The sequence below is a fragment of the Wyeomyia smithii genome, chromosome 2 (genome assembly GCF_029784165.1).
Source record: "Wyeomyia smithii strain HCP4-BCI-WySm-NY-G18 chromosome 2, ASM2978416v1, whole genome shotgun sequence".
Lineage (NCBI taxonomy): Eukaryota > Metazoa > Arthropoda > Insecta > Diptera > Culicidae > Wyeomyia > Wyeomyia smithii.
This window is the reverse complement of record NC_073695.1, coordinates 124834212-124848780: the sequence shown is the minus strand read 5'-3', so window position 1 is coordinate 124848780 and position 14569 is coordinate 124834212. Positions and strand designations below refer to the sequence as shown.

At 36.6% G+C, this 14569-nt stretch overlaps 1 protein-coding gene across 1 annotated transcript; it reads right to left on the bottom strand.

The window, feature by feature from the left end:
- Positions 1-1492: 1492 nt before the first annotated feature.
- Positions 1493-11553, bottom strand: LOC129725625 (uncharacterized). The gene is made up of 6 exons (XM_055681670.1): positions 11431-11553; positions 11192-11359; positions 11090-11110; positions 2893-3218; positions 2552-2826; positions 1493-2486 (listed from the first exon to the last, which is right to left on the bottom strand). Exons 2-5 carry the CDS (start codon positions 11261-11263, stop codon positions 2580-2582), a joined length of 666 nt encoding a protein of 221 aa, XP_055537645.1. The 5' UTR covers positions 11264-11359; positions 11431-11553; the 3' UTR covers positions 1493-2486; positions 2552-2579.
- Between the last annotated feature and the right edge of the window lie 3016 nt (positions 11554-14569).

Below are 14569 nucleotides of genomic sequence, written 5' to 3'. Positions count from 1 at the left end.
GGTTTGCTGCGTTCCAGGATGCAAGCAACGGTATAGACCGGGAATATCTTTTCACGCATTTCCTTTGAAGGCCGATACAAAACGGTTTCATGCATGGACTCAAGTCCTTCGATTGAAGTATGAGCCAACAAAGACATCTCGCGTGTGCAGTCTCCACTTCAGCGTACGAAACTTCATTCCACCATGTAAGTAGGAGTGTGTTTATAGCTTGATATCCAAATATTCATAAAAAAATTGCAGCGATTAGTCGACAAACCGATCGACTATTACTGAAAACATCAGCCATTCCGAAATCAAATTTGCCAGAAGTCAAGATAAGTGCTCAAAAGGAAGCACTGATAAAAGGTCGTGCTGAGAGGGCAAGAAATCGATCCCTTAGAACTCATATTGAAGATGAAGTAAACAAAGAACCTGCACACGTCATAACTGCTCCAATCAGAGAACCATCAGCACCTGCAATGATCGATGCTGGAATACAGGTCGATACCACAGACATCGACAAACGACAGATTAAACGAACTTGTGTATTATCTTTCGGTGAGGATGAAGGTGACATGGTCGCATGGACAGGATTAAAATCGAAAAAGATGCTGCAATCGATTACTGCTGCTGTTATGTTGTTGACAGATTTTAAGCGTAGAGCACATTCTTCTTTAACACTTGAAGAAGAAATCTTAATGGTTTTTGTCAAGTTAAAAACAAACATGTCTTTTTTCGTTGCATTTCTGTAATATTTCGGATTCATGTTCAGACATCTATTTGTTTTTACCGTACGGTTCCGTTATTGGCTGCAGCCTTAAAACCAGCAATCTATTGGCCTACTACTCAGCAAATAGCTCAAAATATTCCACATTATTTCAGACCCGACTTTGAAGATGTGGTTATAGTATTAGACTGCACTGAAATGCCTATAATGAAACCTAAATGTTAACATTGCCGTATAAACACTTATTCACACTATAAGTCACGTGAAACAGCTAAATATTTGATTGGGGTGACTCCCGGAGGAAGCATTTCGTACGTCAGCTCCGGCTATGGAGGTAAGTCATCGGACAAGCAGATTGTTATCGAAGGAGTGTTGGATCGTTTAGCACCCGGTCAGGCTGTAATGACTGACAAAGGTTTTATGATCGACGACGAATGCAAGTGACGAAACGTTAAACCTCCACGGTACGACCTCCATTCCTTAACACAGCGCAGAAACAGCTAAGCAAAACTGAAGCAGCCCAAAATGTATCCATAGCTGCAGCTCGCGTACATGTGGAAAGGGCTATTCAGCGCATTCGAATTTTCTCTTTTTTCAACATCAAAATTGATAACCGATTCCAAAAAATCCTCGATGAGCTTTTAATTATCGCGTGTGCAACAGTGAATATTTCTAGTCCTATCATCGCCAACAATAGATTCTAGTTGAAACATCGTTAATAAATACAAGATGATGTTAAAACCTGAAGTATTCGTTTTCTAATTCAGTTAACAAAAAAAGCTTGAATCTCATCAACTAAACAAATTTAATTTAAGAATTAATCCTTAGTTTTTTAAGGCATACAAGTATCTTAAGTAAACATTAAAGTAAACTTCCTTTAGAGTGTTTAGAAGCTGATGAACATATTCTACGTCAAGTTCAATTGTAGTAACGAAACATTTGTCGTCGAATTCGGAATAGATTATGAAATCTGCCGTAGTGCACTGCATAATAAACATATTCATTTGCACCTGGGCAAAATATTGATGTTTTTTCTTAAGTTGCTTAGATGATTTGGTCAAGTACGGTAAATTTTCTAGAAGATCTTCAGTTTTAGTAGTTTTTCCCGCTAGAGGACATTTGATCTCAATGATTTTACGTTCAGTAATTACAATGCCATCAGGGGAACAACCAATCCATGGAATTTGCGAAAGAATTACTAATCCACATCTTTCTACCGGGTGACCAACCAAGGTTACATAGCTTTGTATTGCAAGATGCTCGCATCGTCGCCCATGCTCAATAGCCACTGATTTAAGATTTTCAGGGAATATCAATTTTACTATTTTACGCCTCCAGTCCTTCGATTTTTCCGTTTCTGTCGCATAGTAAGTAAACAGCGAGTAAGCATTAGAAGCTGTTATACGCAAACTGCGTTCCTCTTTCCATTCGTCATTGTTCGGTAAAACGGTTCTCAAACAAATTTCAGTACTTTCTTTAGCCGATACACAAACTTTAACGTCATAGAACATTGATAGATTTGCTTCTAATGGTCCCAAGAAGTGTTTGTGCTCCAGGCCAAGTTCAATTTGGAATAGTTCCTCAACGAAACTTTTAATGATGCAATTTGAAGCAAATTCTTCAAACGAAATAATTGAGCAGGACGAATCCAAGGATAACTTTCTGGTTAAACCTTCCTTGATATAAATGGAAATGTTTATTTCATTCGAGGTTTTGGTCACATTAGGTTGGATGGATGGTCTGCCACAAACCTCATATCCAAGAGCACTCTCCGGGAAACCTAAGCAATAAAAATTGCTGAAATTAAAAAACTTTGTAATTGTTATTATGATTTATAGTACTTACAGTTCACAAGGTGTTGTAAAATTTGTGATTATTCTGTTTGCGATACAACGTATTGCTGAAATTTGGAGGATTTGGGCTGTTTTTCTTCATCAAAAAATTCTTCAACTGTAGATTTCTGTAGACTGACTTCCAATCCCGTAGCTGCCTTCGATTTTTCAGTAAAGCATAGATCTTTCAACCGGACAGCTTTGTACATGTCTGTTGCCGTTTTGGCTGGTATTTTGCCCCATTTTTGCTTCAAGTCCGTCACCGTCAAAAGAGGAATTGTAGGTTTCCTTTGATCAAAATTTAATTTGTAGGTACATTTATAACAAACAAAAACTTGCAATACGCAAGCTTACTTCAATAAATGGTACAGTATAGCCATTTGGTGTTTGCATTTTCCTTTACCGGCTTTGCAAGTACAATCAAACGTCCACTGATCAAATGATTTCTTCGTTCGTATCTTGATCACATGCGGCTCTGACGATGGATAAGATGATTGTAAAAAAGTCGAAAAGATGCTAACTCCATCTTTGTACACTTCTTCTACCCCAACAATCAACAAATGGGCTGCATTGAAGACTCTTTCTCCTTCTTGGACTAAGCGGCTTCCACCGGCAGCAAAATCGAAAATTTCAGAGAGCTGAACGGGTACATTATATGTATCGTTTTCGTGGTTTGCCTCCTGGAATCATCAAACAAAAACACCACAATTTAAACAGGTTAAACTTAATAATTCACTCTGAAATCAATGTCACACAAAGAAAATATATGAAAAAACACTCGTATGCATGGAAACCCCGATTTTCACACATTTTTCATTCGTATTTTCTTAATTGGAATACATGAACATTTGAACTCCTCAAAATTGACCATTATTAATGAGAGAATATAATCAGCGCCAATTGACGATATGCACCAAATGATAATTTAATTAAGAGCCAGTTCGCAAGAACCGCAACCACCTTCACAAGAGAGGTTGTATCGAGGTTCTCCGATCGGACTGAAACTTTCAGGGTTTGTTTATCCATATAATAGAACAATGTTTTGCATAATATCAGATTTTTTGAAAAGGGGTAAGTGGGGTAAAAAAGCACGTCAAAAATTGATGTTCAAAAACTGCTAAAAAACGTAAAATTGTTATAACTTTGTGAAAACTGAATCGATTTTCATGAAAATTGGCATGTTTATTCTACTCTATAAAGGGAACAAAATGAGGGTTATTGGAAGTTGCTATCGAGAATACATGATGAGATATTCGCATTTTTCTAAAAAAAGAAGGTGATTTTCACAGCAGTTTTTCTCTTACCAACAGATCTAGGATCAAAATCCAAATAATACGTTTTGTAGTGCAACTCAAGAGCTTTCATTAGATATATTCAAAAAATGCGCCGTTATAAAGATGCCTGAGAAAATCCATTTTTTCTATAACATAATATTGACCATAATTTCGAACCCATTGTGCGAGAAGAGAAACTCCGTTTTGTGTCATTATTCTTCCATTGAGCTATAATTTTCAGGTTATGTTTGTTCATGCACTAATGCAATAGTTTGCAGAATTTAAGATTTTTGGAAAAGGGGTTAGTGGGGTAAACAGGCTCTTCAAAATCTTATATTTAAAAACTGCTCAAATCGTAAAATGATTACTCTCGGCTTACTTTCGAAGTTACTCGATGGAATGAGAGGTTATTTTTGGAGCCAACAAGAGAATGAACAAGTATCAACAAAACCACGCGATACTTTCTGTTGAGCCTTTTTTAATGTAGGGCACATCTAAGAATTAAATTACCATAACGAAAAAAGTTTCACCGAAAGATGCTCATAAAGGAATGAGGTTAAAAATACACCCTTCTGCAGGAATTAGACAATTCAAACCGGAAATGTATTTATCGGTAAAACAAATAAAATCGTTATTCGCCCACTTTTCTACCTTATATAGGCAAAATAAGCTTGAGCTAACACGACAGTCTGTATATAATAAACAGAAGGTCGAGCTCCGTATCGGAATGTAGCACCAAAGCTTTGCTTTTTTTAAGCTTGAGCTAATTCAAGTTAGTAAAGATTAAGCATTGATAAACGTACGAGAGCGTCATGAATATTGGTTGTTAATAATAAAATCAATCAATTCTCAAACATTGATTTTTATATGGTTTGTTTTGCTTATACCAGCGCCACAGGAAAAACTGCATTTTTTGAAAATGCATTGAGTGCAATCACTAATATGTTCGATGAGTGGTTTGATGATGATAACTCAGAATTAAAATAAAGATAATGAAATATAGAGTTTATTTGATTTTATACTACATTCGACCCCTTGGTTAATAAATTATTCAAAGGACATACTAAAAAAAAGTTCAACAATAAGTATCGCAGGGCTTTGTTGGCATTCATTCTACTTCTGTTAGCTCCAAAACTAACCTCTTATTTCATCGTGTAACTTCGGGTGTAAGCCGATTTTAAGGTTTTAGCAGTTTCTGAATACAAGATTTTGAAGAGTCTGTTTACTCCACTAACCCCTTTTCCAAAAATTCAATTTCCGCAAACTATTCATTAGTGTATTAGTGCATAAAGAACAATGACACAAAACGGAGTTTCGCCTCTCGCACAATGGGTTCGAAATTATGGTCAATATTATGTTATAGAAAAAATGGATTTTCTCAGGCATCTTTATAACGGCGCATTTTTTGAATATATCTAATGAAAGCTCTTGAGTTGCCCTTTTTTTATCACCTTTTTTTAGAAAAATGCGAATATCTCATCATGTATTCTCGATAGCAACTTCCAATAACCCTCATTTTGTTCCCTTTATAGAGTAGAATAAACATGCCAATTTTCATGAAAATCGATTCAATTTTCACAAAGTTATAACAATTTTACGTTTTTAGAAATTTTTGGACATCAATTTTTGACGTCCTTTTTTACCCCACTTACCCCTTTTCAAAAAATCTGACATTATGCAAAACATTGTTCCGTCATATAGATGAACAAACCCTGGAAGTTTCAGTCCGATCGGAGAACCTCGAAACAGGACCTAGTTGCGGTCTCCGCGAACAGGCTCTTAACTATTTTAATGTTTATTCTACCTGTTTTTCAACCATGACGTTGTTTAGAATTTACTCTCTTATGTTGATTAACTTTTTTTCCGCACCTTCATGTTGACATCGATTTTCTGGCAGCTGTTTAACAAATACCTTGAAAAAGCTGTGTGATAAACCTCGATCCCATCCGCGACAGGAAATGCAGCCGCAAAGATAAAGAAATTCGAAAACATTGTAAGTATTTTACGATTATCTAAAACTCTCAAGTTAGTAAAATGTCAGTTTCGGTGATTACGAAAACTCAAATAAATGTTTAAACGACTAGTTTATTTCATTAAGTTTTTTCCTCTGGCTCTTCGAGTAGTGGTTCACATATTTTTGACGTGGGACTACGTCTTTGTTTACTATACTGGGATGCATTCTGCAAAATTGGAAATGAAACTGGCAAATGTTGGGTCGGATTTCAAACGTTAATAAGAGCATAAACACATGATGGATAAGAATAACCAATATGTTGTTAGATAGATAAAATGTATAACAATTTTGTAAAATGCTAGTTATCACTCTAATTTCATTGCTAAGCGGTAAAATTGATAAAAAGTTTCAATAACAAATTTACGCGAATAATGAACCAATTACATGCGAGCATTCCTAGCACAGACGACGTGAATGGCCACCATCCGTTCCCTGTGATATTCTCTGTATAAATATCGAAATGAAAATTGACAGAGTCTCTCCGTCCCAATAGGTCAATTTGTTATTGCTTCCATGAGCTTAGACTAATATGATGTCTCGAAGGTAAAAGTTTTCCAAAAAGTTTGAAACAATACCCATTGATGTACCATTGATGTCTTAAAAGAAAACATGCCGGTAACAGCAACAGTACCAGTGGAGTAAAGAACCGCAGGTCTCTCGTCGTCTATGATTGCAGCGGTACTCTTCTAATCGTACGTTTCAGCGGTACACTTCTATTCGTACTGCAGCGGTACTATTCGTATTGCAGTGGTACACTTTTGTTCGAACATTTCTATACTTGTGCAATCTAGAAAAAACTGCAATGCTGCTGTTGATGGTGAAAGTTAATCTCATAAATATGATTACCATAAATTACTTAACAAGAATTGTAAATCTTTGCAACGGTTATTTATTTAATTTTATCTTCGATATTCACTAAGAGCAAGCGCACCGGAGAGTTGCCATTTGAGTTGCTATTTTCACAACGCTGGCCGTTGCTATTTTGGATGGCAACCGATGTTCGCACCGGTCGTTGCTATTGGGGATTACCAATTCATCTATTTCTTTTCTAGCTAGCATTAGCAAAATGTTTGTGTGTGTCGTATTTCCCAAAAATTCTGCGTAACTAGTAATAACCAATTTATCTGTCCGTCAATTGGGTTGTTTAGCTATATCAGTTTTTTATATCATCTGAAAGATCTGCATTTACTATTTAAAAAAAAATTCTATCGTTGTCCTTCGCTTTTTAAATCAAGATTTAAAACTGCTCGAAATCTGCTCTAAATCGCTACCAACTGTCATTGTAGCGATTTTGAGCGAATTTTATTTCTTCATTTAAAAATCGAAGGATAATGACATAAAGTTTAAAAAAATCACGTTTTGCTCAAAAAATAACACTCTTTCAGATGATATATGAAAATCGGAAATCCGTGAATAGCTAAACAACCCAATTGTTTCCGGAATGATCTGCGTTCTTTCTGCTTCATAAAATATCCCCTTTATTTCAAGCAACTCAGTTTTAACTTTGTTTCCGTTCTCCCAAATTATCGATAACACAATTCTGTTGCAGGTTTCTTCGTTTGTGCGTGCATTTTTTTTTTTCATCCTTGTATGTTTAATTAAAGTAATTGCGTTAGACCGTGGAACGTTTCGCAACGTTGCCTTCAATAACTATTAAACTCAAAAGTGGCGAACTGTCATTAATTGTATTGTGTACTTTGTGCTGCCTCGATTCCTACAATTTGCTATCAATATTTGCAAATTTGCAGCCAAACAAAATTTAAATGTAGAACGCGGTTGATTCTAGTGACCAAGAAAATGATTTCGCGAAACAAATCTTTTTATACGCGTGTATGAAAAGGATTTTTGGAAAGATTCGGGGTGGCTCTCACCCTGGAAAACGGTAAAATATTGACCGCTATGCTGAGGAAGTTTGCCATCCAGCGTTTTAACAATGTTTTTTTTTTCGGAAACACCGGTCTATACCGACGACCATTTCCGACGCCGCTTTCGAATTCGTCTTACGTTGTTTTTGAAGATTAAAACAGCTGTAAATGCGAAAAATGTTTTTTTACTCAACAACCGGACGCAACGGGAAACTGAGACTAACATGCCTTCAAAAGAGTCAGCAGTTATAGTCGGTAATACTCCCGAGCAATTCGCTCAAACCTTCCAGGTTTATTGAAACAATGACAAGGTTGACCAATCTTGTGAGGACTTGAGCTTTATGCTTCGTGTAGATTAGAGTGCCAACCAAAATGGTCATCTCGAATTTCAAAAAAAAAAACCCGCCCGAAAAAACACCCCATAGACTGGTTCACGCCGATACTTGCGTCCTACGACGTGTTTAACCAAGGCGAAGCGTTTCGTCTTCGGGGCCGACCAAATATGTTCGAAACACTCATTATTTTCATAATATTGTTACGAACATTTATTATCGAGCACAACAAAACAAACAACAGTTTGACATTATTCATCAAATAGCAACGATCCGGCACGTTGCTATCGCGTTACCAAATTTAATAACTCGCTACTATCCGAGGTGGGGATTGCTATTTCCCAAACCAACATAGCAACGCCCGGTGCGGTTGCCGCGTTATGGTGGGAGTTGCCAAACTAGCTTTAGAAACTTCAATTTAGCCACTGGTGGGCTTGCTCTAAATAATCGTGACTGGATCGTATCGCAGAGTAAATTACTAAATATATACATTTATAGAAGAGTAAGAGCCTGCGAATGCTTGTGATTTTTTTGTTTATTTACTAAGGTTCATTCAGAATCCCTTTTTACATTTCAAAATTGTTAAATGATATATTATTATTCTAAGCTTTACCATTATAAACGTATATTAGCTGTCTTCGTAATACAGCGAATGTAGTTGTAGGCAAACGCTAAAATTGTCAAGCAAAAAAAAACAAAAATGTAATTGTGGATTGCTACGATTTTTCGCTGGAACTTGTTAATAATTTTGTTTAAAATATCTTCTTATGTTTGCCTATTAATGAACCTTGTAAGGGCTTCCATATTATTTTGAAAGTAAGATCCATATTATAGATTTGATTGAATCAGAGTTAAATAAAACAAAACCATTTATTATGATAACGTAAGTATTTTTGGATTTGTTTTTTGTGGATATATAGTGTTAATTCTGACTTTGACGCATTACGAGAAATTTTTGGTGCTTCTTCAACAAGCACGAGATGCTTGTGCCTTGTCAAATACATGTTGTTTGCACAAAAAAATATTACAGGCATAATATCGTCAGATATAAACGATATTCTTTCGAGTGTTGTTGAATATATTCCAAAAATTGATTTCCAGGGGAGGCTGAAAATAAAAATACGTACAGTCGCTGAGCAAACACATCTGCAGACTGTATATTTTGTAACAAAAAATCCCCTAATTACAGTGTTTAGTCCCACGTCACCATTTCATACAATCCTAGGGCTGTATACCTTGTAGTATTTCTCTATAATATCAAACTTTCGATTCATTCTCGGCTACGGCAAAATAGCTTAGCATATCGCAGTGGCCAACTTAACTAGCAAACGAAGGTTAGCGATGATTTTGAGCTTTGAATACTTGTTCGTGTCCAGTACCGAAATACTTCCTCTGCATGTACTCTAATTAGATATTGTATCGGTCATCCATGATTACTCGATAGTGACTAAAAAGGCTTGAATTCCAGAATCAGGCTCGTTCCAGAGGTTCGAAGGAAGAACTGTGAATGCTATTACATACATTAGTGAGTAAAATGTTACTTAACAGAAAGGCACAATGTCCCAGTGAAAAAAATGTTACATTCGTAGGTTCATATTTGTATGCCGTGGAACATTTCAAAGGCGTGTGAATTACTTTTGATAAATGTGGGACATTTCGCGGGACGTTTTTTTTAAGTAGGACATTTTGTTAAGCAGCGGGACTGTCTCGCAAAATGCGGGACGTCTTGTCGTTTAACTTAACAACACATGCGCCTCGATTTTGATGATTTAGAGGAATTGGTACAGAAGGATCTGCATTTTGGCCCGGGAACAACGAATGAGTACGGGCAAAGATGACTAGAACAAGATACCTGACTCTTGAAGAATTCATCGGACATGATTGTCGCTGCGCGTGAGCAAAAGTCGAACTAATTTATACACTGTTAATATGATGTACACTTAACGTCAAAATCAACTGATGACAAGGCCAATACATGAGTGTTGAAAGGTGAAACAATTTTTCCAGTATCCATGTTGACGACTGTACGGTGCTGCCATCCGGAAGATAATAATAATGTGTACGAATGTTTAGTTCTCAAACATGAAACTTTCCGGAAGAATCAAGAATTATCGGTGCATCATTAAAAATTAAGCGTACCGTAAGAACTTCCTGATAACCCCTATGGGCACGCTCTACAGCCAAGTTTTCCACTCTTGCCGAGGTTAATAAAGCAAAAATCGGGTATCCCGATGAACCTGACCATATGCACAATGGTTCGGAAACCTGGCTTGCGACATATCAAACTTTAAGTTTTGGTAGAATGGGACCTTAAAATAAATATAACCCCTCAATATAAACCCCCACTCCGTCAGTCAATTTCACACTTTTCTTTCGTACTTTGAAGTACAAAAAATATGACAATAGCATTAAGTGCAAAAAATGACAATATCATTAATCTGCATGTTATCTTAAGCGTCGAGCTAACCAAACTGCTACACCTTTTTCATATATAATCTTGAACAGCTCAACGATCGATGACGGACGACGATGACGATAAATCGGTTTTGCTCATCAGATGGCAGCACTAACCGTCGGAAATCGATCGTGTTCAAAATGTATGAAAAATATGAAAGTTGGCTTTCTTGTTCTAGTTATCTTTGATACGATGCTGCAGCACATACTGTAACAAATATACCACCGGAAGAGGTAATGCACTATCGTAAAATAAGGCATGGACTTCCACTATTGCATTTTGGAAAAGCTACCTTTGATCAAAATGTTTTTGAAAACAAGGATCGTGAAACAAAAGTTTTTGGTAAATATCGAGAGTACGTGTGACGCGGTGCACATCAATGTAAGTATTTATTCAACGTCTAACTCGCGCGAAGGGAGAAACTTGGTTTTCTCCAACAAGATACAAGATTCTACGAGAACGAAACGGCAGTCTTACTCTTGAAAGTAAAAACGGACTAATATTACAACGACACATATCTCAAACTAAAAAAAGTCGCTTGCTGGCGCGACACAATCAACGATCTTGATACCACTTCGAAAGCCCGTAACCAGAGAAAAACACCAACTTACCTGAAAAATTACGTGACATTGCTGGAGGAAAAATAACATAATATTCGTATTAGCTGAATGTGAAAAAAAAACATCTGTATGCAGAGATCGTTTTCCTCTTACATCAAAAATATTGAAATTCCTTATGTCCACTCTATGTACAGACATGCATGATATAGTAGAAAGTAGAATCATCCATAGTATTTCAACGGTCTCTCGTCGTCAATACTCCAATCTTTCAACCAATGACCAGTTTTGGAATCCATTCCACCTTAGACCAAAATACTTTCCCTATATAAACAGAAGGATAGAAACATTTAATATATTTTAATTGTTAGAAAAATATATTTTGTTTTTCAAACCTGGGTTATAATACGCCATTTTCCATTTTGTAAACTTTTACTAATTTATTAATCATCGCATAAACTTTGCCTACCATGGTTGCAGATATATTTTTATCCTTTGTCATCACACATGAGCTGACAATTCGAAACGAAATTTCATATAAGAGCGAACAGGCGAAAAAGCTTCGAAATCATTTGCAACACTGGCCGTTTTAAAACCAAAAAAGAAAAAATATGTATTGACATTTGAAATATTTCATGCACTGAAAAAAAAAATCTATCATTTGTCGATTTTTTTGAAGTAGATTACTTCTCTCAGGAAGTTGATCTAAAACCGAAAAAAGTGAAAAATATATCCAATTTCAAATGCTAATAAATCGGTTAGTATTCGATAGATTTCCTTCGTTCTTGCTGCAATAGATTGGAAAATCTTCTAAGATTCTTCCCAAAAGAAGATAATTATAGTTTTAATATTCAAACTATTGTACTATTGAAAATAGTCAAGCCTTGTCAAAACGAAAAATTTGATCTCTGATTGGTCGTTAAATGATTGCTTCCCAAGCACGGTCGACAGAATCATATACACACTTAACTACGTAATGTTCTCTCGGTAAAGTAAAATACCGAACTGCCTGAAAACATTCTAGTTTACCATTGTTCAGTAAGAAAATTACTGAGAAATCGGAAACCGTAAGTCTTTACCGAAATTCCGTAAATTTTTTGACGTTGACTAACGTCTATATCGAAGTTAGGCCCCTGAATTTGAAAATCTAGTAATTCAACCAGGGAAAACCAGAGAAAAGTGGTCAGGTTTTAAGCGCTTATTTTGCAGTCATCTATAATCAGGTTTTCGAGGTTTTGGCATCAATCGATCAGAAATTCTTTTACGGTTAAATTTATGTAACAAAAACAAACTATTGTTTGAGATACACTATTGAAAAATTGGTAATTAATATCGATTGTCTAAATCATACCGCGCAGCCAATCACTACCTCTCTTCCCAAGCACAGTCGACACTAACGGATACAATCGATCTGACTTTGTTGTTATTGTTGTTGTCACTTTCTGTTTCCGATGTATATGCTGCTGCTAGCGGAAAAAACCTTGCAAATATGCATCTTTTTGTTGGTGTTAATTTTACGACAGCGGCCGGCGCCCCATCATTCTGATTCCAAAACCGCACCAGTGACATGCGGACGCTAGGTGATAGCAGCTGAAAGGAGGAAATACAAAATAGTACCGGTCATCTCGTGCCGGTTTCACCCGTAATGCTGGTGGCTTTAGTAGTAAATGGCTACTGCAAAACACTTAAATGGCTGGAATTCTGGACGGACTAACCAGGAAACTATAATCGGCAACTGGCACCTTTTGGTGCCTCGAAATTTTGGTACAGAAGCGGCTAATTGAATTTTCTGTTTTACCAAATGCTGCTGCTAGCGGAAAAAACCTTGCAAAAATGCATGTTTGTGTTGGTGTTAATATTACGACAGCGGCCGGCGCAGCTTTCAAGAAACATTTGTCTCTACCATTCCATCATCTATGTAGCCCCTCCCTTTTTCTAATTATCTGACGAAGCCTTGGTATAAAACGTATCGCTCGAACATTTCACCCCATCAGTTTCATTATTAAACCGTACCGGGTACATACGGACGCTCGGTGTTAGCAGCTAAAAGGAGGAAAAACAAAATAGTACCGGTCATCTCGTGCCGGTTTCACCCGTTATGCTGGTGGCTGTTAGTAATAAATGGCTACTGCAAAATACTAAAATGGCTGGAATTCTGGACGAGAATAATCGGAAACTGGTGCCTTTTGGAGCCTCGAAATTTTGTTACAGAAGTTTTGTAAAAGAAGCGTTGCAATTCCCTCTACTATTTGCTTCAATGGAATATTTTTTTTTTTTTTAAGAATACGGTAGTCAACGTCATGCGGTCGTGTCTTGAATACCACCCTCCTACTTTTTACAGAAAAAATCCGTAAAAACGAAAATTACCGAGTTCAGTAAACTAAAATACCGAATCTCGGAACCCTGACATCATTTAACCGAGACTTCGTCGAACAAAAAAAAAGACTTACCGAGATTCCGAAAAACTGAACTGTCAAAATAAAGAGTGCTTCACTAGCGGTTTTTTTTTTCGTGCTTCGGTGTAGAAAGAAAAGGAGCAGGTTTTGCGGCTGATTATTATTATGGAGAAATCTGTAAAATTCAGATTTACTAAAATATTAAGTGAGTATACACTATTTTTTCTCAGATCTCGTTTATTTGCTGCAAAGAATATTTGAAGAAAACGATTAATTCTTTTTCCAATCAATGTTGTAGGTTAGCAACTCGCTCGCAGGATGGAAGTTGCAGAGTGATAGATGTTACTTTATTTCCTGGCAGCAATACAACACTCCAGTTTTTACCAAAGCTTGTTTAGTTGATCAGTTGACTTAGTAATTAATAAATTAATTTGTATAATTAATCGTTTCAATCATATTCTGGATTATCTGACGAACAAATATCGCAAAATACGTACCTCTGTAAATTTTACCGAAGTTCTCGTAATACTTTGACAGTTGAACATTACCGAGAATCTTGTTAAGGTTGACAGGTTTTTGATTATTGTTTTTACAGAATCTCGGTGTTTTGATGTATTACCGAGATTTTTACCGAGATCTCAGCTGTTGAAATCTCGGTAATTTATTTTACTGTACTCGGTGATCAAATCTAAGTGTGTACCTTGCAATTGAATATATGCTATTTGGCCTATATAAGAGCCTGTTTCAGCCGAAGCCACTCATAATAGTTCTAGACAGCGACAACAGCAGACATCCCTTAGCAGCAGCAGTAGTAGTGCAGTGGATACCAGCGATAGCGAATAGCGGCCACAGCTGTGACGTAGCAATGGATAGCACACTAGTTGCAGCGGATCTCAGCATCGATAGCAGCTGGGCCAGCTGATGCAGAGACAGCGGATACCAATGGCAGCGTATATCGGCCACAACTGTGGCATGGCTACGAATAGCGTAGCAGTTGCAGTAGGTATTTCTAATCGTGAAGCATTTATGCAATAATTGAATGAAAATTGCAATTGCAGCAATCGGCCTTTTTCAAGGCAACTAAATGTTTTTGGCATAATGAAGGGTTATTGAAAAACTGCAACTGAGCTTTGATGCT

Bases quoted from the DNA above. Each gene is read 5' to 3' on its own strand.
- LOC129725625 (XM_055681670.1), bottom strand. From the start codon at position 11,263: ATGATTCTACTTTCTACTATATCATGCATGTCTGTACATAGAGTGGAC. The intron at 3,219-11,089 runs GTAAGTTGGTGT...TGATGATTCCAG, and splicing joins AATGTCACGTAATTTTTCAG to GAGGCAAACCACGAAAACGA. The intron at 2,827-2,892 runs GTAAGCTTGCGT...TTTTGATCAAAG, and splicing joins ATACTGTACCATTTATTGAA to GAAACCTACAATTCCTCTTT.